Source organism: Mustela lutreola, chromosome 1 (genome assembly GCF_030435805.1).
Source record: "Mustela lutreola isolate mMusLut2 chromosome 1, mMusLut2.pri, whole genome shotgun sequence".
Taxonomy (NCBI): domain Eukaryota; kingdom Metazoa; phylum Chordata; class Mammalia; order Carnivora; family Mustelidae; genus Mustela; species Mustela lutreola.
The window spans coordinates 107446091-107470470 of NC_081290.1; the positions used below are offsets into that span (position 1 = coordinate 107446091).

Here is a 24380-nt window from a genome sequence, read left to right on the forward strand (position 1 = left end):
GGTGCATTTCACTAGATTTCTAGGAAATGAACATTAATCACTGAGCTTGTTCATGTGACTCTGTTATTCTAATAAGTCATTGAGAGAAAAATAGTTATTTAATAGTTATTTAATGTTTCAATTCCCATGCAGTGGTTATTTTTTTAAATAGATCATGAACCATGTTATTATTAATCCTACATTGTAAAAACAAATATTTTCTTGAAGAGAACTAACTGCACTTTATTTAAATTCTTTTATCTACTATTTGGTAAGACAAAGTAATATATTTCTCCTCAAAAAATTGCCTTGAAATATGGCATTATTTATATGTGAGGAGTATATGGTCAATTCACAATTGCCCATTAACAAGGATAAATAGGTATACCTTGCAAAACAGACCATTTCGATGTTGTATGGTTCATAACCAAATTTTTGCCAAATTTTTATCTCAACTCTTCTTCCTAGAGTAGCTGTGTGGGCTCTTCTGATTTCTCCTCTGGCTGTTGCTAGTCTATTCCTGGTAGAGTCACTAAAGAATAACCAAATAGCTTGTTGCCAAAAGCAGGGTGCTGTGAAAAAGATGAAAGGCAATATCATCCTTTCTTAAAGACACCAAATCAAAGTCAATAATAGCTCCGTGCTGACCAGCCAGATCTTGAAGAGTCATGTTAAGGCTGAAAATAGGGCACTGTTGCTCCTTACAGCCTAATGAACGAGGCTGCCTGTGCACTAATGCTTTCTATTCCTGACTGAATTTCCAGGACTCACTCACTCATTCAGTAATAACTATACACGTAAAGCATTGATTACATACCATGAAGAGAAAAAGGCGGATAGCAAGTGGGACATGAGGCACTTATTTTAGTGGGTGGCCAACAAAGAACTTTCTGAATAATAGCATTTGAGTAGGAAGTGTGGGGGTGACCTTCACGAAAACGCAGAGTTAAGAGTGTTTAAGACAGAGAGAAGCAGGTGCAAAGATTCTTGGATGGAAACCAGGTCAACAGTTTTGAGGCCCAGGAAGGTCTGTGTGGCTGGAAGGATGTCTTGTGGCAGCAAAAGACCATGTGAAGATCGGAAGTCCACCAGGACTTCTGCAGAATCACTTGCTTGTTTATCATACTTCACATTTACTGACTTTTTTTTCTTGATTTTTTTTTTTTTTTCTATCTGAGGTCTCTTGATTTTTTTTTTTCTATCTGACGTCTCTGTGGGAAGAAGTAAAAACAGCTCCAAAATTTCCAAGTGAAAGTGTATTTAAGGAAAAAAGGAAAGCCTTTCTTAGTATAAAAACTTGTTTCCATCCATGTTAGTTTTCAAAGCATATGAAGGTGGTAAAGGCAATGCTATAGAGTCATAAGTAGGTGTCAAGATTGGAAAGTCCTTCTAGTCAGTCCCCTGCCCACAGGTACATAAGATGGAATTGTGCCCAGCTGAGAAATGGTCTCTTCATACCCAGCAATGGTCAGTGACTTGACAGAGATTGCATACATTGATGGAAACTAAAAACAAATACATTGTATTGCAGAATGCAGGGGGTGTCTAGCCTGAGAAAAGAAGGTGAAGGTTAGCAAGGAATGACGGAATGTTAGATGTGTACAGTACACTGAGTCAGGTACAATGAATACCAAGTTAGAATGACAGACATGTGGACAAGAAACTAATAAAGACAACAAAATGTGTGCTAAGTGCATGAAGAGATGCTTTGCTATGGATGAGGATGGGGCTCCACGGAGCTCTGTTTCCTGCAAAACAGAAAACAGGAAACAATGTTCCTCAAGAGGTTGACATAGGAGGAATGCTGTGAAGGATAGGTAGCATTCCTTTAGGTGGTGAACTGTGGAACAGGCAGGTTTGGGAGCTGAGAAGTCATCAACCACACAGTCACATAGTCCTAAGGGCAGTGCATTAAGAGCCTTCTTGCTAAGTGCCAGGTGCCCTGTCTCATGGTGTATGGATTTGACAGTAATCCACACAGCAGACTTGCAAGGGAAGCACTGTGTCCAAACTCAGTGTGCAGCACTAGTGAGTGTCTGGAACAGTGTGGTCGGCGAATTCTAAGTATTCAAAAGTGCGGAGTCTTAAGACATGAGGGTGAGTGAGGAATCCAGGGAAAATTGAAGCTGAAGATGTATTTAAGTCCAGATCCTTAGCCTTGAATAGCATGGTCATAATAAAATATCGAATTTTTGCATGGAGGCAGGGACCATCATAGGATGTTGTTCATAGGATAAAAGGCATGCTCTAACCCATGTTTAGATATTGTATATTAGTGGCAGTGTGACAACTGGACAACAAGAGGACTTACTGACGTCAGGGAGGACGTTTTGGAAACAACTGAATTTATCCAAACAAATTAGGGTATAGGGGGAAACATACAAAGGAAGAGACGAAAAGAATTTGTGAAGCTGGACATTTTTAAACGTAATAAACAAATGTGAATGGTGGTATCCATCTGTCAGGTATAACGGTCCGGCATATTCCTTCCATCGTGATAATTTGCCACATTATAAGGGAATCAGAACACTGTCTTTCAGCAGCCTTGGCAGGGAAGGAGCAGGCATGTTGCCTAAGATCCACCAGTCAAATGAATGCACAGAAAACTTGTGTTTTGAAATGAGCATCATGAGGAGGCAGGAAGCGGGGAAGGTGATTTCTCTCTCAGCTGTGAAACCTGAGAGGACAGCAAAAGAACTACTTTCTCAGAATGTGGACAGCTTTAGCATGAGCTTAGGTGTTGGCTCTGAACAGTGGCGGTACCCGATTGCACAGCGTGGATGGACACCCGTGCTCTTCTGGGCTGCAGACTCTCTGGGTCTGTGAGCTCTCTCAGATCCTTTAGTGCATCTCTCTGCTGTCAGAATCAGCCAGAGTAGGTTCTGTCGTTTGTTCCAAGAATTCCGACCTCTGCAAGGGGAGATGAGGGAGAGGAAATGTTCTAAGAGATTCCATAGCGATTCTAGCCTCTGCAGTGGGTTGGGTGATAGTGCTGTCATCTAAGGAAGAGGAAGTATTTCTCCATTTGAATACCTAACAGGTATTTTGGGGGGGGATTATGATAAATTGATTTGGGCATATTTTTCCTCTGGGATGCCGGTGGAATATTCATTCAGAGATGGACAGGAATTCTACCCTGGAGCTTTAGAGAGAGATGAGGGTAGGAAATGTCATGAGAGGGGACAGAGGGGACACAAGACTAAAGTAGCCCAAGTGGATGGTCTCGCTATGAAAGAGAGGAGACACAGGAGAAAAGGAAAAGAATCCTCTAGAACAGTGCTTTGTAGTAAAAATATGATGTGAGCCACATCTGTAGGTTGACATTTTCTAGAAGTCACAGTAAAGGAGTAGAAAGAAATGGGTGAAATTAATTTTAAGACCGTCTTTTATTTAACATATATGTTGAGAATTTTATCCCTTCAATGTGTAGTCAGTATAAAGCTTCTGAAGGAGATGTCTTACATTCTTATTTTCGTATTAAGTGTATGAAACCTGGTGAGCATTTCATACCGACAGCACATCTCAAGTCAGGTTGCAAGTGGATAAGAGCCACACGTGGCTGGAAGCTTCCATTTTAGAAAGCACAGGTGTGGAGCCAGAGGAAAAAGATCATCCAAGGGACTGGGAAAGGGGAGGCCAGAGGAGGAGGAGAACTAGGGAAGAAAGTGATTGAGACCTCTGCAAAGAGTCTTTCCAGAAGTGGACGTGGTTATCAGTGGGCCGTAGAGCCAAGGTGTGTGAGGGAAGACTCAGTGGATGTGGTTGGAATTGAGGAATGGGGAGGCTGCCAGAAACTATGAGGCTTGGGTTTTGTGTGCAGCAGGAGCAACAATCAGAATATAGGGAGATGAGGAATATCGTTGAGTGCAAAAGGGAAAAGAAGGGAGGAATCCTGATTTCGAATATGAATGCAAAAAAGAAGATATGTTCCTTTCTTTAGAGGGACTCCCAATTCCAAATCCACATATTAGCACTTAAGATGATTTCTTCTTGGGGCGCCTGGGAGGCTCAGTGGGTTAAAGCCTCTGCCTTCGGCTCAGGTCATGATCCCAGGGTCCTGGGATCGAGCCCCACATCAGGCTTCCTGCTCAGCGAGGAGCCTGCTTCCTCCTCTCTCTTTGCCTGCCTCTCTGCCTACTTGTGATCTCTGTCAAATAAATAAATAAAATCTTTTAAAAAAAATTAGTTCTTCTTTGTGTGACCTCTACTGGTTTGACAGCAGAAGCCTGGAAAGGTTACAGTACTGTATGAGGGCAAGCAATGATTAATGACCATCTCAAACCTAACATTTTTAAGACAACTATAGTAAAGGATATAGAAGTCTCAAAGGTGGATAACATCACCATTCTATTTTCCTTTTACTCATTCTTTTAGTAAATGTGTTTCGAATGTGGACTATATACCAGGTGCTTTCCTGTCTGGATACTTAAAACAACAACAACAGAATAAATAAACTGTATAGTTTTTCAGGGGTAATAAGTGCTTTAGGTAAAAATAAAATCAGCAAGGGGAGAGGGGCAGTATATAAACAGCCTTATAAAGGAAGTCCTCACTTAGAGGGCTATACTTGAGCAGAAATTTGAAGGCAGAGAGGTAGTGAGCCATGCAGATACTGGAGGGAGAGTGTGCCAAAGAAGGGTAGAGCCCTGAGGTGAGGTGTGCCAAATGTGTTGGAGAGACACTAAGGGGAGTGCACGCTATAGGAAATGGAGTATGACAGATGGGTGAGGTTAGGAGAGCTTGGGTTGGGAGTTAGTTTTCAAAGGCTGTGGTCAAACCTAAAGATTTTGCTTTTCACCCTTAATGAGAGGAGAAGCCTTTGGAGAGCTTTGTATAGGGAAGTGGTAGGATCTGCATATGTATTAAAAGGCCCAGCCTGTTTGGTACACTGAGAATAGACAGGGATGGAGGCAGAGAGTGTGATGAGGATGGAGCAGGAAGACCAGTACAGAAGCTACTGGAAAAATCCAGGCAAGAGATGCTGGTGGGAAGCAAAAGAAGTCAGCTGCTAAAAGCTATGCATTGTATGATTCTGCCTCTATGAAACATCTAGAAGAAGCAAATGTACAGAAAGTAGATTAGTGGTTATATAAGGGTGAAAGAAATGGAGAGCCACTCTAATGGACATGGATTTTCTTTTGGGGGCACTGAAAATACTTTAAAATTGTTTAAGGTGATTCTTTCACAATTTTGTGAATACACTAAAAAAAAACTGATTAAATCACATACTTTAAATGGATGAATTATATGGGATGTTGCTTCTACTCCACAAAACTGTTTTAAAAAGGGAAGTGGTAGGATTGTGAGAGTGGCAAGATGCTGGAAATACTTTGATGGTAGAGCCCTCAAGGTTTGCCAGCTGAGTGGAGGAGGTGGAGAGAGAGAGAGCACAGGAGTGAAGGGGTAATTCCTGAGACTGAACGAAAAGATGAAGTTGAAGAAAGTTTGTGGAAGTAGCTGGTTTTGGAGAATCGTTTAAGAATTCTGTTTGGGTCATGTTAGATAGCTTCATAAAACGTGGCTTTGGTACATATAGTAGATGTTATATATCTATATATTTATATTATAAACACTTTCTGATTATGTAGAATTACAGCGTTAGCTACATGGAAAGAGATGAGAGTATTCCTATTTCATGGTTATTTAATCGTGATGATTTATTAATAAATCAAAGTGATTAATAGTTCTGTGACGAATAAATAGCATTGAAATGATGATGTGCAGAAGATGTAAGACAATCATCACAATGAGTAATACAATAAAGTTCTATTAGCACATCAGTGGGGGGCAACACTGCTGAAAAGGTGGGAAATGTTACCCGTGGCTTTCCTGGCTGGATGTCAGTATTTGTCTACTTACCATGTGATGTCAATTACTTAATAGCGCCTTGAATGTAATTTCTAGTTCCATAATCTATAAACCAGACAGGTTTTTGGGTGTTTTGTTTTGTTTTGAATCCCTCATATATACTCTTTGGTTTTCTCTCCCGAGGGAAGTAAGTTCCACTCATTTCTGCTGAGCCTTGGCTGGAAAACTCACATCCGCACTCTCCAGGGCTCATTTTCAACATATTTATGGGTGTCACGGTGGCTGTCCAGCAAACACCGCAGGGCAGTGCCTGCTTACAGAATGTGAATTGTTTTCTGTATCTTCGGGACTCGCAAGAGGCTGCGCCCGTGCCAGTGTATAAGCGTAAACTAGCGCGGCAGCTGTCCACTGACGTGGCGTGACCTCAGTAGGAATGTATGTAAACGCAGTATGTTTGAAACGAGGTGAAATCCAAGGGCCTGGGTGGAGGGAAATGGGAGTTCTACTATGCCTTTCCGCCCTTTTCTTTTGAAAGAAAATCAAAGTTAATGTCCGCTCCCCTCCCCGCCTTGTGCCTTTGCAGAGAAGAGAGCGAGAGCGTGCTGACGCTGAAAGGCTTGACCCCCACGGGCATGCTCCCCAGCGGAGTGCTTTCTGGAGGGAAGCAGACCCTGCAAAGCGGTAAGCAGGCCCGGTGGTGCGGCCGTGTGGGGGACAGCTCAGGCCGCGGGGTCGTCAGAGCCCCGAATTACTCACCCCTGTCAGCGCGGCCTCGGACTTCAGACCTTCTCGGCGGGAAGAAGGGCTGAAACCCCATAGCAGTCGGACCAGTGCTGTCCGACAGAATAGCTCCCGGGTCGTCCCTGCACCGCGGTCTTCGCCCATCCTCCGCCCACCCCGCCACCTGCCACCTGCCACCTGCCACCTGCCACCCGCCACGTACACACAGCAGTCACCACACCCGCTGGCTGGGGACAGCCCACTTAGGTTGGCCACACGCAGGACGGCTTTGACAGCTTAGAGCCATTCCGCTGCTAAAAATAGCTTTTTATAAATTACGTTTCTGCTAAATGTTCTGGCTATCTATTTGACTGAAAAAATAAACACACCGGTAGATACACGTCCGGAGGCCTAGATTATAGTGGAGAATGGAAGGACCTCAAAAAGGTGACTTCGTTATCTCCTTGAAAAGAAGTTGGGAGTCATATGTGTCTTTGATTTCTCCATCCGAGACAGAGGAGACTGAGAAGAATGACATTTTATTTTTTAAAAAGAATGAAAACATTTCTTTTAAGATAGAGATAAAGATTTAATTTTTTTTTTCGCTAGTTAAAATGTGTAGCTTTCTAGACGAGTATTGTCTAGAGAACTTTTTGTGATGATGGAAATTTCTGGGTTGGTCCAGAGGCCACTGGCTGTGGAGCACTTGAAATACAGCTCCTACAACGGAGACACCAAAATGGGATTTTTTTATTTTAGCTAATTTGTATTAATTTGCTTTAAATAGCCACATGTGACTAATGGCTACCACACCAGACAAAACAGCACTGCATACTCTTTTACGTTTGTGAATTTTGTCTTGCTGTTTTAGCTATCATTATGTACTATCATTATAATTAGAGTCCATTTTAATAATACATGATGAAAATTTGCTATTAAATTATACTTGAAGTGAATGCGTACAAATCAATAAAACAAAAATCCACTATAACATTTTAAAAACTAATCTCAGCCTCTTGATTATTTTCCCTTACCTTTCCCTGAATCTTTTTTTGTGGGTTACTTTTTTCCCGATCTCTATCCTTCAATCTAGAAGATTCACGTATTCCTATAGTTACATGATTTAGACACACCTCTTCTACGCAGAGAATCGTGCTCAGCGTCATGATAATTTTCTTTATTTTCATGTGAGTTTATTCCAAAATCAGTGTCTCTGGTTTCCAGAAAAAGACACAAATTTGTAAATGAAGATAGGAAAAGGCATAGAAGTAAATCTACCCTTTAATTTGTAACTAAAAATTATCCTAATAACTTTTAAAAAACAAAAATTTCTCCCACCAAAATAAACATGTTCTCTAAAAAAAATTAGCATAAATGGATCATTTGCACAAAATACACAACTATCTAAATGACTGAAATATGCATAGTTTCTGATAAGTACAGCAGGTGTATTATCAGAGACTATGGGCCACATCTGCTTTGGAAGAAGACATTTAATAATGGGCAGCGCATACTTCTGATACGTGGGTGCTGGTGTGGTTCCAGATTTTTGGTTTACTTTTGAATTTAAGTTATTTAAGTTCTTAAAACTCTTTGTTTTGTTACTAGATTTTCACCTGTATTTTAACTTAGTTTATTCAGTTTTCTTTTCTGTTACTTTATGTTGAATCCATTGGTTTGTGTTTTTCTGTGTTGAACTCTGACACGTGCAAACACATCCACATATATCAGACATTAGGGCTAGAACCTCGTTAGTCCTGAGAACTTGAAAACCCCATATATATTTTAAACCACATCCATTGAAACAATTTCAAAATCTACTGTCTGGATTTCAAATTATCAAAAAGAAGTAACTGCTTAAAGCTTTACTGTTAAGCTTTTCCCCATAGTGGTAAATATTTTACATTTTTATCAGAAGGCATTTAGAATGCACTGTAAGGAAGTTAGAGTGTACGTTTGGCAGTTGCTCTAGTTTTAAAACCTTAAATTTTAAGAAATATGCAAATTCAAGGGAAGGGGTAGAATTTTAATATTAAACATTTTGGAGTTACCGAGAAGTTTTACATTTTGGCCCTTAATTAGGAAGATAGCAGCTGGCCTTAATAACGTGGAAAGACTCATACACCTGTATTGGTGAGAATATAGACCCTAACCTTATTATAAAAATTGCTGAGAAAGCAGTGGGCTTTTAAAAGTGTTGCCTCGGAAATATGCTGAAGTTTCAGTATTTGGACTGTCTCTTCTTTAAAATGCTGATAGAATTATTACTGCACTTGACATGTTACCACTTGATGATAGCATTTCAAGAATTCCCTTTCCATGGATGGTATTCCAGTAAAGAAAACTGACTTTAAATTGGGTTGCCTGGCAGAGGAAGTCCAGACTGTGCATATCATTACCCACCTTTTCTCCCTCTCTCTCACCACTCCAGACAAGCTCTGTGTTTGTCTTTAAAGGACTAGCAACTCAGACACATTGATTTTATTCTTCCTCCAGATTCGCACACACATACACACACTCCACTTTTTCACTGTGCTAGGAATCACGCCATTTAATGTTAAATAGTGTGAATTATCCCACTGATATTATGACACTCCTTCGAGGTCTGCCATTTTGAGTGGCATTTTCAAATCTTAAGTCGCCAAGCGTAGAAGTAGATTTTGTATACTTTCTATGTCCGACTAAGATTGACCTAGTCTCTTACTGATTCAATCTAAATAAAAGAAAAATGTCTTGTTTTTCAAAAGGGTTGACCGTTGTCATTTATTTCATGAACAAAAACCAGTTCACTCAGATAGGTGTATCCAGCTCATAAAATAAACTTCTCATTTTTGTTGTGGTTTTTTTTTTTCCCTTTCTTTTTACCATTTCTGTTTTGTTGTCTGTACCAGAATCCAGCACTTACAGGAACATTAATTCTCTGAGCTCCCTTGATCGTCACTGATTTGTTCTTAGAGTTAAAAATCCTCTGCTCATTTTTCTCATTCATTTTGCACCCCCTTTCTTCTCTTCAGCTACTGTTGAGGCTATTGAGGCTGATGAAGGTAAATTGGCCAGTCCCCTTTCTGTTGTACCTGCAACAGATAAGGGCTCTGCTGGGTGTATTCATTTTTTTATTTTTTTATTTTTTATTTTTTTGCTGTAGCTTGTACAGAGTGTGTGGGTGTTGGGCTAACAGTTGTGGCTCAGTATTAACCAAAATGTTCTTGCTTTAAAGGGGAAAATGTCCTTTTATGGTTTGTTTGTTTGTTTTTATTTTCCCTTAAAGCTATGTTTGACTTTGTATACAACGAACCTAGTATAGTCACAGAAAATCAAAGGATTATATATCTTGAAATCTTGAACGATGTGGGGTGGGGGTTATGGCAGCTGTTTTGACGAATATCGCATAAAATAATATTCTTTGAGCTGAACCATGTCCCTCCCTCAAATCATTTTCAGTCAGCACTGAAGAGAAGAGAAGAAAAATAGCTTTATTAAATCTAGTCTTCAGAAGTTTCTAGCCAAAAATAAGTGTTCGTTTGAATAGTGCTTTGTTGTAGTTCAACATTGATTTATGTCTCTAAAAAATATTCCAGTGTGAGACAGCTGTGTATGAGGTAAACAGTTCTGCTAGTCTTACAAATTTTAACCTATTGGTATTTGTAGGACAGTTAGCACCATTAAGATATTATAAAGAGTTCAAAAATCCCCAGTGGCTGTGGCAGTGGCCGTGACAAGAACAGTGACTATCGAGTCGTCACTCAACTGATGGTTCACTGAGTGTCAGTTTGGTGCCAGGCACTGTGCTAAGGCGCAGGACAGAAAATCAAGAACTGTACCTCCCCCACTGTGGCCTAGCATGGCGAAAGGACAACATCATTGGTCCTCTAGAAATGACTTTCAAATCAAGTGCTTGAACAATATAGTCAAGAGAGGACTGCCTATCAAAATAGTTTTTAATATTATCCATACCACACCCTCTGGAAATTTTAAAAAGAATAATTTGAAGTTCCCCTTTAAAACAAAATTCTTCAGTTGTATTTTGTTCTTGCAAGATCACTTTTTTTTAATTTTTTCCCAAAATTGTGTGCATATGGTCCTTCGATACGATGTAAAAAGTGCCACTTTAGACTGTCGAATTTGCATATGATTTGGTTCTGGTAGGGGAAATGATAGCACTGTAAGAGAAAATACAACTGCTTCCTAAATAGCAGTGAATAAACTGCTATTTATGTGGGAATTCTCTATTCCTCTTGGCAAATTCTAATCTGCAGTGTGCATTCTTGTTGATAGTTTGGCTGTTTTCTGTGGTTTCTGTGACTCTGTGTTGTGTTCAATATACTACCAATGTAAATTGCTAATACCCATTGTCTGACCAGCAACTACAGCAGAGCACATTCTTCCAGACCAGGGTTAGAGATTTGATTAGAGATGGAGCCCCATTCGGGACATATCCATTGTTCCAGCTAGAGTTTGAATTTCTGCGCTCTCACCCTATTGGCTTTGAAAACCCTGAGATGCCTCTTTTACCATTTAAATAATAAAATCGCTTCACAAATTATCATGTTGGCAAACTTCTGTATTTATTTGTTATGATGAAGTGATGTTCACAGTGGCTTAGAAAAAGAGTAGAATACCACTTTGTGCCATTATTTTGTCCCTCAAAATAACTGAGTGTTCAGGGTGGGTGCTCATTAGACAGCTCTGTTATTTTGCAATCTATTTCCAAATTAGAGAAGAATTAAGAAGCTTTGCTTTGGGCCTTGGTCTTTCCTCATTTCCCCCATCTTCTTCCTCTCACAGTTGACTAATCACCATTTTGCTAACCTTTAAAATGCAGAAGGGTAACAAACTATTTCTCATCCTTTCATGAGTTTGGAAGCAATGGTGTAGCTCTTTAAAGAATTTCATCCATGCTAGTGAAAGGCACTACACATTTGTGTAGGACTGGCTGGCAAAGTTTCAGCTTGAAACTGCTTTCCTTTCCCCTCCCCCGCAAATAAGGTGGGGAGGGTAAAGGTACTGCAAAAGTGTCCCCATCCCCGATCAGCCAAGGAGATGTAGCCCAATTCAGCTCTGGTGATTGGTCCTTCAGTATCTGGCTTGCACATCACAGGAAGTAAAGCAGACTGATGTCATTGGTTCCCTATATGTACCTTGTTTTCAGCTCACTGGTTGGTGCGCCCACTGAAGAAGTCATTAAGCTTCTTGCACAAATGTCTGATCTAGTTCTACAGCATACTAAGGGTTAATGAAAAAAATCAAATATCCTTATGTCCCCTTGAGAATGCCATGTTTTCACTGAATAGGGCCCAAACCAATCCTGTAATTTTTGCTGAAAGTTGTGAAAGGCATTTTCTCCTTATTCGTAAAGCATCACTTATATCTGCCTAATCTACTAGGAAAGGGGTTTGCTTTGATTTAGGCAGTAATGGATACCAGATGAACATCAGTTTGACCTGTTTTGCACTGAAGGGTGGACAACGTTTTTCTACTTAGTGATCTGATCTGGATTTTTCTGAATTTCTCTTACCTTGTCACCCACTCCACATGCTTCCAAAGTTGAGTTAGAGAAACGGGAGTTTGTAATTTCTCTTTTTTCTTCATGTAGCCGTTGAGTTGTTTGCCAAGAAAGCCTTTCTGGGATTCTGAAATGGCATGGAAATGCCCCTAAACTTAATTCCTTTCAGAGCTCCTTTTAGCTTCTGCTCTAAAGCTCTCTACTAGACTTCTAGGCATAGCTTGCCTGACTCTACTGAATTTGCCATTACTAGTACAGTAGAAGAGCCAGTGGAAGCCTATGTTATGGTCTGTCTAGGTTAGGATGTCTGACGCAGTAACCATGCTAATGATGTGGCCAGTTAATGCTAAGTCTGGATACCTGTCCCTGGTAGCAACTTTCCTCTTGACATATCCACTTCGGATTTCATTAATATAAACTCTTACGAAGAACCAGAGCAATGCTTACATCTTACTAACTTGAAGAGGACATTTTGGTTGGCAAGAGACATTGGCTGTTTTCAAACTTTTTGGTTATCTTCGGGTATGGTAAGGAGTCTGTTGTGTTGTGTTCAGGTCCCGTCATTCTGTTCTCTACTAAAGGATTCCCTCACTCACTGCGAAATCTCTAACCTCACCTGATGCAGCAGCTGTGCCCTTTGTTTTCCTCTGGCTAACCTAATTTTTCTTTTTCTTTTTTTTTTTTTTAATGATTTTCTGTCTAGCTATCAAAGGATTTTCACCACAACATAAGATCACTAGCTTCGAGGAGGCCAAGGGCTTAGACCGAATTAATGAGAGGATGCCACCTCGCAGAGATGCCATGCCCTCTGACGCCAACCTTAACTCCATCAACAAGGCTCTCGCCTCAGAGACTAACGGCACGGACAGCAATGGCAGTAATAGCAGCAATATCCAGTGACCACTTCCTGTTCACTTTTTTTCTTTTTTTTTTTTTTTTGAGCTGCAGGGCATGATGGGGATTGCTGCATATCAGCAGTTGGATGTTCTTGCCTCTGATGGTAGCTTATTTGCTCTGGGGGCCAGGAATTGGATTCAGTTTACACTATCATTAAAAAAGAGGGATAGAGATAATAAACTATATTTTGGTGGGGGTGGTGATTGAACACCTCTTTTGGGTATGCCTTTTAAAAATGCTTATAGAAAAAAAATTAGAAAGAAAGCTAATGCTAGTATATACTGCAATGTTAGGGGAATGAACATGTTTTCCTACTGCATTGGGGACTTCTAGGTAGGTTAATGAAAGGTCTTTTATTATGTTACTGGACACGAAAACTTTGTCTAATTTCTTACTCTATTGTACGTTTACAGTCGCAGCACTAAAAATGGATGACATCAAACATTTTTAACAAAATGATGTACAAACTAAATAAGGACTATTTATTGATAATGTTTTGCTACTCTTGTCAGACAATGGCTATAAAATGAATTAGGCAGTCTTAAAAAAAAAAAAAAAAACAGAAAAAGAAAAAAAAGAATGTTGCAAATTTGTTAAAATGCCAAAAAGGACAGTTTAATTTTGTACAGTTTATGCTTACCTCAGGTTTCTTTAGTGTGCTTGAATGCCCTTCTTTCCATATAACACTTATCTTATTAATTTAGCAATGAGTATCTTTTCTTTTCTTTAAGTTTTAAAAAAACTGGAATAATTACATCTATCTTTTTTTGCTGTTTATATTTAGGGTTTTTTTTTGTTGATAAATCAAGTCTTGGTTGTGGCTTGCTGAATTAAATATTTATGAGTGGTGCATTTTTAAGTATAGTGAACAAGACACCATATTAAGTACAGTGATAAAGCATCTATATTCTGTAAAAAAAAAAAATCTGCCTATGCATGTTTTTTAAGAAAAAAAATGGCTGTATCGGCCTGTATGAGACTGTAACGCGCTTAGTGGTCTGACATATACTGGAAATGTATGTATACTGGCGTACTTTATATTCTCTAAAATGCTTAATGCCTTTGAAATTTTGTAATCAAAAAAGCTTTGAAAAAATCTAAAGGGGAGAGTATTCTTAAAAGTTTTTAACATAAGCTTGTCAGTGCACATATAGACGGTTAGCATGTTTAGCAAACCTTGTGAAATTTAAATAAGTTTGTAGTTACATGTGAAACTCTAAATGCATGGTAACTGTTAATGTCATAACGTTTAGTTATTTTGTTCTGTTCTGTCATGTGCCACAAAATATGTACTTTTTTCACTTTTTTCCCTTTGTATATCAGTTACGGGTTACAACTGGTTCATTCTGAAACAACAACAAAAGTCCATTCATATTTTTTAACAATTGTATAAGTGCCCAAGTAATTCACTACAGCCTAAAGCCTTGCCTTTGTAATTTAACTTCTGAAATGTTGGCAATCAAAGCATGCACTTGTAACAATGACAAAGAAAAAGCATTTTATATTACTACTCAATAAAATGTGCATGAACTTAAAGAACTCTCATCCTTTCACTGAGTCTGCTGAAGGGATTTCTGTGCACAACCACCATGCTGTCTTCGAGGTGCTGGGCCCACCACCGCACATCACAGATTTACTTATTTAACAGGCTTCCTTCCCCGAGGGCCTGGTGATCTGAGGTGTGGTGCCTACTTCCACTGGAAGAATCTTGGTGGCTTTGTGTCTCAAATCAGCAAGAGAAATATATTTAAAGAGCAAATGCCATCTTCTGGCTCCCTCAAATGTGGGAGTCAGTTAAGAAACCAGAGCATTCCTTTTTATTGAAAAAAAAAAATTGTTATCAGGTTGTTTCAGTTGTATTGGATGCCCTATCTGCTCAAGCAAAAAGAACTAAGCTACTAAGTGCATTTTCATCACGAAAGAGAGTTGCGTTTGTACTGATATGAAATTTGCATATGGCGCTCCGGCTCCTATCTAATCACCTGAAGATTTAAGATACACCAAATTGCAGTTTGTTTCTAACATTGTTCATTTTCAGTGCACTTTGTTTTATGTAATAAAGTATGCCTGTTATATCAAATAATAAGAATATGGCAATTAGTGATATAGTGTACCAAAACAAAGATGTTCTAGATATATTCCCTGGCAAAGACTATCCCCAATTTATTTTCATGAATACAAACATTTTTCCCCCCATGGATATTTTTCCACCCTTAAAAAAATGATGTCCAAGGAAAATATTTAGATGCAACTTATTAGAATGATGTGGAAGAAATGGTAATTCTTGATACCAAGGTGTTTCTTTTCATTCTTATAACTGCGGAGAAAATATCCTGACCAAAAAATTTTCATTTTGGGGGATTCCTTTCTTTTACAAATTGTGCTGAGGCAACTGTGGCTTAGAAATAAACATTTGACATTAAAATAAGCAATTGATGTGAGTATGGTTTGGTCTGTCCGGTCAGTAGTTAGGAAAGTAATACTGTATGTTTTTGCATGATTATTCAATCTATCAAGGAAACCAACGAAGAGCTGGAGTTATTTCTCCAGAAGGGATAATGCTACCAGGTCACCAGTTACTAGAGCTTTCTCCTTCATTTTTAAAGAACCTGTTGAATTCTTGAATTATTTATGCCAGTGAACCTTTGGCTGTACACACAAACACCCACATGCCTACGTGCACACACACACACACACACTGACACACAGAAACAGCCTTCTGTCCCCTCCTTCACCCACCCTTAAAGTGATTTATTTCCTGAGAGGTCAGAGTCCATGCTGAGTGGTCATCTAGCTTTTTAAGAAATCAGAGCTAGATTTGATCAACCCTCAGTTAGCAATAGTTTCTTTGTTATCCAAAGTACCCTCTGCTTCTACTCTAAAAATATTTTTGAAGAAAATAAAGAAAATCTTCAGACACTAAACTTGTATGATGAGGGGAGCAAAGTGGAGTGGTAGGGGACATCTCTGCGCATCAACAATGGCATGCCTTAGCCTAGAGCATCAAAGTGGAAGCATCTTGTCATGTCAGGCCAGAACACATCATGGTGGTGCTAAAGCCCCCCAGAGGGCTCTTTTCCTGAAACATTTTTTCCTCCTATCCCACCACGTTCATGTGAAGTATTAACTTAAAAGTAGACATCCATCTTTCTGCCTGAAAACCAGGGCCCCAACATGAAGTCAGCATCACAGTTGGAACTGTGGGAGCAGCCTTCCTAAAATGTCTGACACTTCCTCGACTACTTCATGTCCCAGTCACTGGATCCCTCTTGTCACATTCAGTTAAGAAGCAAGGACCTTTCAGTTTGCCCTGGTTGAGTGCCTGTGTTGTTCAAGACTGGAAAGCCCTTGAGTTGGACAAATCTAAGATCCCCAATAAAGATATGTCCCTTTACCTTGGTATGTGGCTTTCCACTTAATCCATTCAACAAACTTTGAGCCTCTGCTATGTTCTCTCGCTCTTCTTCTAGGTTCTTATTTTACACACACACACACACACACACACACACACACAAGGTGGCAATCATAACAACATAAAGGTTTTTGCTATGATGTTAAATGTTTACGTAGTGAGTTAATGTCTGGCTTAACATTGCTTTTTCATGCCATTTGTACTCTGTTTCATGGATATTCCTTTTCAGTATATTTTATGGTAATGTTAACCAGAAAATCCCCATCAGGACCTTTCATGATAAATTCAATTTTTTATAAATGCATATGTAACAATGGGAGGCAAGACGTTGGGAAAGAAATGTTGGACCTATGAGCACATTTTCAAGAGGCAACATTGACAAATTGGAATGCATGTAGGAGAGTAGAAACCCAGCAGGGAAAGAGAGTTGTTTTAAACAAAGATTGAAGAAACCTAAAAAGTGAACAGAAGTTGACATGGTAGCTATATTATTGAGTTGGTTATTCTAAAAAACCTTGCTTAAATCAGAAAAATGCCAGCTTATTGTAAAGTAGAGGTAGTTAATAAATGACCCTGTTTAACAGAGAGTAAACTATGGGAGAATGTGGGTGTCCCCCCTTCCCTGGAAATGTTAAAGTCTAATCAGAGTTGATTCAGTGCCCTAAGCATCTCCTGAGGGATGCTGCATGGAGGGAGCTATACTAGACATAGCTGAACGGGTTCTCCTCAAAGAAAACATCAAAGTTACCCTTCAACAGTAGGATCCTAAATATCCTTTCAATCATTCAGTTTTCTGAAGGCATAGAACTCTGATTTGCACACTGTTCCTTGGGATCTCATTTACAGGAATACTGCCATGGGGCTGAGTGTCCTGAATCAACCAAAGCAGCCCTTTTATCTATTTTGCATATTGAGCTTCTATATAAACTGTCAGCTGACAAGTATATCCCCTAGATTAGCAAAGCTCGAAACTGACTGTTGTAGAAATTAGCTCAGAGCAAAGTCCCCTTAAACTCCAGCCCTAAGTCATTCTTGTCAAGTTATATTTTGAAGTCATTCTATACCAGTGCTGAGGTTATCTGGGTTTCTCCCCAACACCACCTTCTTGTCTACAAGACTGAGTCCAACCTCTTCAAGGTGGTGTGTAAGGCTGTTCACGATCCACCTCTCGCCTCTCATGTGCCCTCACTTTCCCCAACTTGACCCTGGGCTTCAGTCATGTAAGACATTTCACAGTGCTCAGAAAACACCAGGTTTCTTTAAGTTCCTGAGTCTTTATGCATATATCTTCTATGTCAAATTACCTCAACTTTGTAGAGGTCAAATTTGCCTTAAATATTCAGGCAAGGCATTCCCCCTCTCTAAATACACAGTATCCTGCACTATCTCTATTTTAGGACTTACCACACCAAGTAAAATTGTTTACTGTCTTTGTCTCTTCGTGAGAATTGTTGTGCATATATATATATATATATATATATATATATATATATATATACATTTTAAATCAGCATCTGAGAGTGCCTGGCATAATATTCTTTGGGAAAAGGGCAGGTTGGAAAAGAGAAGAAAAATGTTTTCCAGCATGATCTCACAAAATGGGTTATCCCAGAGCCAAGTGTCAAATCTTTATTGAAGAATAGCTGAAACTCTTGTCCTAGTTCGGTATGTTCCACTCATTCTCAGTATCTTCTGGAGACTGAAGGTCTGGAGTGAAGTCTGTATTTCAATAAGTATCAAAATTTTTATGATCAAAAAAGTTTAAGAAGCCATGTCCTAGTTTATTTCTAGAGCAAATTTAAAATCCAGTCCTATATTTTCAATTCAATGGAATTAGATGGATGGTCCTGCATGGACAAACATTTTACTGCTTACCATTGTTTTTACACAGAATTGTTCCTAATGAATTTGATTTTCATTTATAGTTGCTTAATAAATAGGAATTTAAATGAAAATGTAGGAATTACTTAGTTATTTATGTAAACCTTAATATTTACTACTATCATTAACTGTTACTACTAGCATTAACTATTACTACTACCACTATGGGAGAAGATAGTGGCATTTTTAAATCTATAATACTTCAATCAGGAGATTAGGGTGGTAAAGTATCTGGATGCTTCTCCTAGAAAAATCAACCAAAAAAGCCTCATGTGTCTTGAAGAGAATGAAATGCTTTCATATTGAAAAGACTGTTTTTTTGTTGTGGTTTGTTTGTTTGTTTGTTTGTTTTTTGGCACTATCCCTCCCACTATAACAACCATCTTCCCAAAATTTGTTTAAAAAATATTTCCTGGGGACGCCTGGGTGGCTTAGTTGGTTAAGCTGCTGCCTTCGGCTCAGGTCATGATCCCAGTGTCCTGGGATTGAGTCCCACATCAGGCTCCTTGCTCAGCAGGAGCCTGCTTCTCCATCTGCCTCTGCCTGCCACTCTGGCTGCCTGTGCTCACTCTGACAAATAAATAAATAAAATCTTTAAAAATATATATTTATTTCCTGAGTGTGTATTCAACAGTTTACCTTCAAGAATCTCATAGTGTACTTGAGATTCTACCACAAAAGACACATTTCTTCAGTTTCAACAGCACTTTTTCCAAAAGTCCATTATTAAGAAATACACATTGGAGAAGGGAAACCACAACCATTGTCAGTTGCTAACATCTACCTGAGAATTAACTTAATCAAAGCTCTGCCAGGGCTGGTCAAAGGCTCATAAGGATAGATGTGTTTGTAGAGAAGGGAAGGGCTCAGCTGGCCACACCTGGAGCCTGGCGTAGTGCAGGCAGCAAGCAGGTAGGAGCTCTGGCCCTCTGAGAGGATGACTGCCCGTTGATCAATGGGTGTGTTCATCATGTCTCTCTGCTGCGTGCATGCCAGCAGAGAGGCGAACAGTGAAATCCAACACAGTCTCTCTTTCGTGATATGCAGTAACAGTGAGAATAAAGCAATGTTTCATGCCACATACACTCACTTCTATGTACTGTTCTCTACACCAGTTCCAGTCTACAGTCAGACCTATGTTGGAATTTTTATAGCTCCACTACTTACTGGCTGTCTGTGTGACCCTGAGACACTGACCAAGCTTCTTTAAACCTGATTTTTTTTTTCTTTGGCAAGTAATGAAGTAGTAAGTAATGAAGTAGTAAGTAGTAAGTAATGAAGACAGTAAGAGTACTTAATTTGTTAACTTTCCATACAGAGTAAAAAGGACAGAGCAAGTAATATACTTATCATGGTGGCTGGCACGACATAAGCACTCAATAAGCTTCACATCTGGTGGTGGCATCGGGCACCACGCTGCCTGCATGAGTGCTTAAAGCCAATATTGTGGAGATGAAGATGGTGTGTGTGTAAACATGTCTGTGTGAATGTGGTTGGGGTTGGACAGGTAAGTGTAGTCAGAAAATTCCCCTGGAAGAAATGGCATTTGGTTGGAACCTTCCTATGAGGGTGGATTGGTAGAGGAAGGAAGTTGGGGAGGGGAGTGGAAGGCACTCCAGCCTGGGAGAAAAAGTAAAAGCAAAGGAGAAGATCCAGGAAAAGAGTGGTATGTCAATGACTGTGGTTAAAGCATAAGAAGGGTGGGATGTCCAAGAAAGGTAGGCTACAACAGTTACTCTCACAGCAGGAGGTCTTTCAGCTGCAAGTAACCAAATACCTGATTAACTGAGCTCAAACCATAATGACTTGTACAGTTACTGACAAGGACATCTGGGACTATATGGTCCCAGGATTCGTTTGGTGACCTCCTGTCAATGACCTAGGTTCTTTCCACACTCCTTCTCACACTATTCTTTTGGCTTCAGTCTTCATGGTTGCAAAGGACTGTCACAACTCCTGGAGAGACTTCCTAACACACCATCACCTGGCTATCGGAAAATGCCACCAAAATAATATAAATAAAGCAAATCTGAATTTCTTTCTTATCATGGTCCTGTAACACCTACATTTGCAGAGCCATAGTAAATTTAAAGGAGCAAGGACAAGATGTACTATTTTTGAATGTTTTTTTGGCTATGGTGTATCTTTCTATGCAGGAACATAATAAGGATTGGGCAAAGTGTAAGATATAATATTTTAACATCGGAAGAAGCAGCAAAGGGAAAGTTATTAAGGGAATCTTAAAAAAGTCACAATAAATATTTGGGCTAAAGTAATAGACTTTGGTATTGTAACTTATTTAAGGTATGCAAGACAATTGAAAGCAAAAATTATAAAACTACAAGATGCTGATGAAATAAATCAAAGAAGATCTAAATAAATGGAGAGATGTGCTGCATTCATAGATTAGAAAACTCAGTACCTTGAAGTTGTCAATTCTTCTCAAATGAATCTATAGATTTAATGCAATCCATATCAAACCATAGCAAAGGTTTCTTGTTGCTATAGACAAGTTGATTTTAAAATCTATATTGAAAAGAGAATGACCTAGAATAACCAAAACAGTTTTGGCAAAGTCAAAGTTGGAGGGCTTACCTTACTCATTTTTAAATGTACTCTAAACCTCAAAATAATATGGTATTGATGAAATCAGAGAAACATAAGTCTATGAAAAAAAATAGAGTCCAGAAATAGACCCACACAAATAGTCAATTGAGAAATGTACAAAGACAATTCAATGGAGAAAGGGTAAATTTTCAGCAATGATACTGGAATAATTGGAGTTCCACTGGCAAAATAAGTAATTAAATTCAACTTCATACCTTATGCAAAGTTAACTCAAAGTGGATCATAGAATCAAATTTAAAACACGAGATATCAAATCTTTACATGGAACAACAGGAGAATATTTTTGTGATGTTGGGTTTGGAAAAGATTTCACACCAAATTTTTCACACCAGATTCATACCAAATTTTTGGTATGGCACCAAAAATCAGAAGTTATTAAAAAAAGAAAAAGAAAAAATAACAAATTGAGCTTCATCAAAATTATAGTGTTTTTGTTTTGCAAAAGGCATTGTTAAGAAAATGAAACACAACATAACCTATAGTCTGGGAGAAAGTGTGTTCAAATCACATCTCTATCAAGTTACTTATATATAGAATATATGCAAATCTCTCCAAATACAATAACAAATAAACAAACTAAAGAATGAGCAAAAGATGTGAACAATCACAACAAATGAGATATATAGGTGGCAATTACACACATGAAAGCTGCTTGACATCATCAGTCACTAGGGAAGAATAAACTAAAGTCACAACAAAATAATACTATATAGGTATTTGGTAACACACACACGTACACACACAGAGCAAAAGTTTTTAAAATGATAATATCAAGTTCTTGTGAGGATGAGGAACAACTGGAACTCTCAGACACTGCCAGGGGACATCTAAATGCTAAAAAGCTACAGCCACTTTGGAAAACAGTTTCTTAAAAAGTTAAACAGTTTCAGATAAAGTTACCATTTGATCCAGCAATTCCACTCCTAGATATTTACCTTAGAGAAACAAACACTATGCTCATACAAAGCTCTGTACACAAATGTTTGTAATAGCATCACTCATTAACTACCAAAACCTAGAAACAACACAAATGTCCTGCAGGGGGCAAATAGATAAACAAACTGATACATCCAATTTTAACAGAGTAGTACTTCGCAATAAAAAGAGATGAACTATTTGTTATGGGCTGAATTGTGTCTCCTCACCCAAAGGATATGTTGAAGTCCTCACCCCTAGTGCCTAAGAATGTGACCCTATTTAGAAACTGGAGGGTTGCAGATGTAATTAATTAATTAAGAGGAAGTTCTGTTAAAGTAGGATGGACCCCTAACCCAATATGACTGGAGCCCATATAGGAGGATGGCCATGTGAAGACAGAAACAGATGGGGAGGAGGCCACATGATGCCAAAGGCAGAGATTGGAAGTATGAAGCTGCAAGCCAAGAACTCTACGAATTGCTGGCAAACCACCAGCAGCTGGCAAGAAGCAAGGAAGAATTCCTCTCCAACTTTCAGAGGGAGAATGGCCTTGCTGACACCCTGACTTGACACTTAGAGCCTCGAGTACTGGGAGACAACACATTTCTATTGTTTCAAGCCACCCAGTGTGTGGTACTTTGTTATGGTAGCCCTAGGAAGCCAATGCACTACTGGTACCCATGAAAACCCAACGATCCAAAATGCATCACGCCAAATGGAATGAGCATCAAAAATTGTGAAGGGTCGGAGGTCTTACCCTACATGCAAGCTAACTGAAGCTGCCACAGTGTCATAGATGGGGATAGAACACAGGAGACTCCTATGTGAGAGACAAAACCTCTTTATTACCCGTGGCACAGCAGCAAACATAGATAGGCTGCATGTTCAAGTCAAAAACAATGGAGCTACCTCCATTTTAGCAAATGGCCTTGAAATTATCATAGCAAAGGTCCTCAAAGATAATCTGGAATAAAGGCTGTCATAAAATGTATAAAAATGCAGGGGAGAATTGACTCCCCACAGAACCCAGTCTCAAAAGATTACAAGCTGTGTGATTCTATTCATGTGACATTCTGGAAAAGGCAAAGCTGCTGTGATGGGTTACAGCTAGATCAGTGGTTCTCAGAGGTTAGGGTTGGGGTAAGGACAGGCTCAAAATGAGGAGATTTTTTGGTGTGATAGAGTTGCTCTTTGACTTGATTGTGTTGGTACTTATGTGAATCTACATCTACTCAGACCTGTACACCAAAACAGAAGGTAATTTTACTGTATGTATGTATTACATACATTAATTAACAAGACCTTTTTCATCTTTTTTAATTGAGATATAATTGATATATAACATTGCATTACTTTTAAGTGTGCAACATAATGATTTGACATAGGTGTATATGCAAAATGACCACCACAAGTTAACATCCATCCCCACACGTAGTTATACCTTTCTTTGATAAGTAAGATGAATAATAGTTTAAGATGAATAAAATCTGAGGATTGAATGTGCAGCATGGTGACTGTAGTTGGTAACACTGTATTATAAAATTGAAATTTGTAAGAGAGTAGGACTTAAATGTTCTCACACTCACACACAAGAAAAAACACACATGTGAGATGATGGTTGTGTTAATTAACTAAATGAGGAAATCATTTCATGATATATATATATTCACCAAGATATACACTTTAAATATACTATAATTTTATTTATCAATTATACCTCAATAGAGCTGAAAAGGAAATAATAATACAAACATATTATTTATTAATATGGAGGTATATATCAGAATAAACAGCTATGAGTCGAAAATAATTATCTGTAAGGAGAAGGTATCAAGGGCAGTAAGACATACTGAATGGCGATGTTGCTTAAGTTGAAAGCCTTTTAGCAGTACTTGAATTTTTAAAGCCCTGTACATGGTTTAATTGGATATTTAAAAGAGAATGATCCAAACCCCAAAATAGCAAAAAACACTTTTATTCCCCCCAAACATTGGTAATGTCATAATGAGAGATATTTTTCTCAAAATGGTATCTTTGTAAATATTCTTAAAAATTTTTTTTGATTTATTCAATCACTTGTTAGTAGATATAATTTTTTTTAACCTAAGGGGAAAAGTGGAACTAGGAAAGATTAATGCCCTTATTTGCGTTATATTTTGTTTTTGAAAAAAAATACACACAAGTCAAATATGAATATACAAAGAATACTTATTATAAAAAGAGGGCGTTGGTTCTGAAAGAGTTGCAAATCACTTTTCTAACCATTCCTCCTATTTCAAGTCCACTAATAATTTCTGAAATGCAGCTTCCATTTAAGGGATCAGTGGTCAGAGGCAGCCTGGTATGAACTGTTTACATAAACCTAGGAAAGTTCGTGTACACAAGTCCACAGGAAATACACACAATAAAGTCTTTGAGAATTAGAAGACAAACATTAGCTTTTTAATGTCTGGTTCTGACATTTGCTCAATTTAAAAAGAGTGAGTCTTCCGGGGAAATGGTTCTCCAATTGTGCCAACTTTCAATTACTTTCAACAACCAATTACATGATCTATTTCTTTAAAAGATAAAGTTTTGACCTGACCTCCTTGTCTGAATCAGAAGCACAGACTTTTTCTGCCAATATGTAGGTAT

At 38.7% G+C, this 24380-nt stretch overlaps 1 protein-coding gene across 7 annotated transcripts in view; it reads left to right on the forward strand.

The window, feature by feature from the left end:
* The window catches only part of PPP3CA (protein phosphatase 3 catalytic subunit alpha), a 322003-nt gene extending 306668 nt beyond the window's left edge, over positions 1-15335 (forward strand). For 6 of the 7 annotated variants that reach the window (XM_059172206.1, XM_059172188.1, XM_059172170.1 and 3 more), the window contains 3 exons: positions 6371-6468; positions 9522-9551; positions 12714-15335. In XM_059172206.1, coding sequence (XP_059028189.1) covers positions 6371-6468; positions 9522-9551; positions 12714-12910 — 325 coding nt within the window. In that variant the 3' untranslated portion in view covers positions 12911-15335. The remainder of the gene's footprint in view (positions 1-6370; positions 6469-9521; positions 9552-12713) is intronic. The other variant, XM_059172160.1, reaches the window with a different exon arrangement.
* Positions 15336-24380: the final 9045 nt, after the last annotated feature.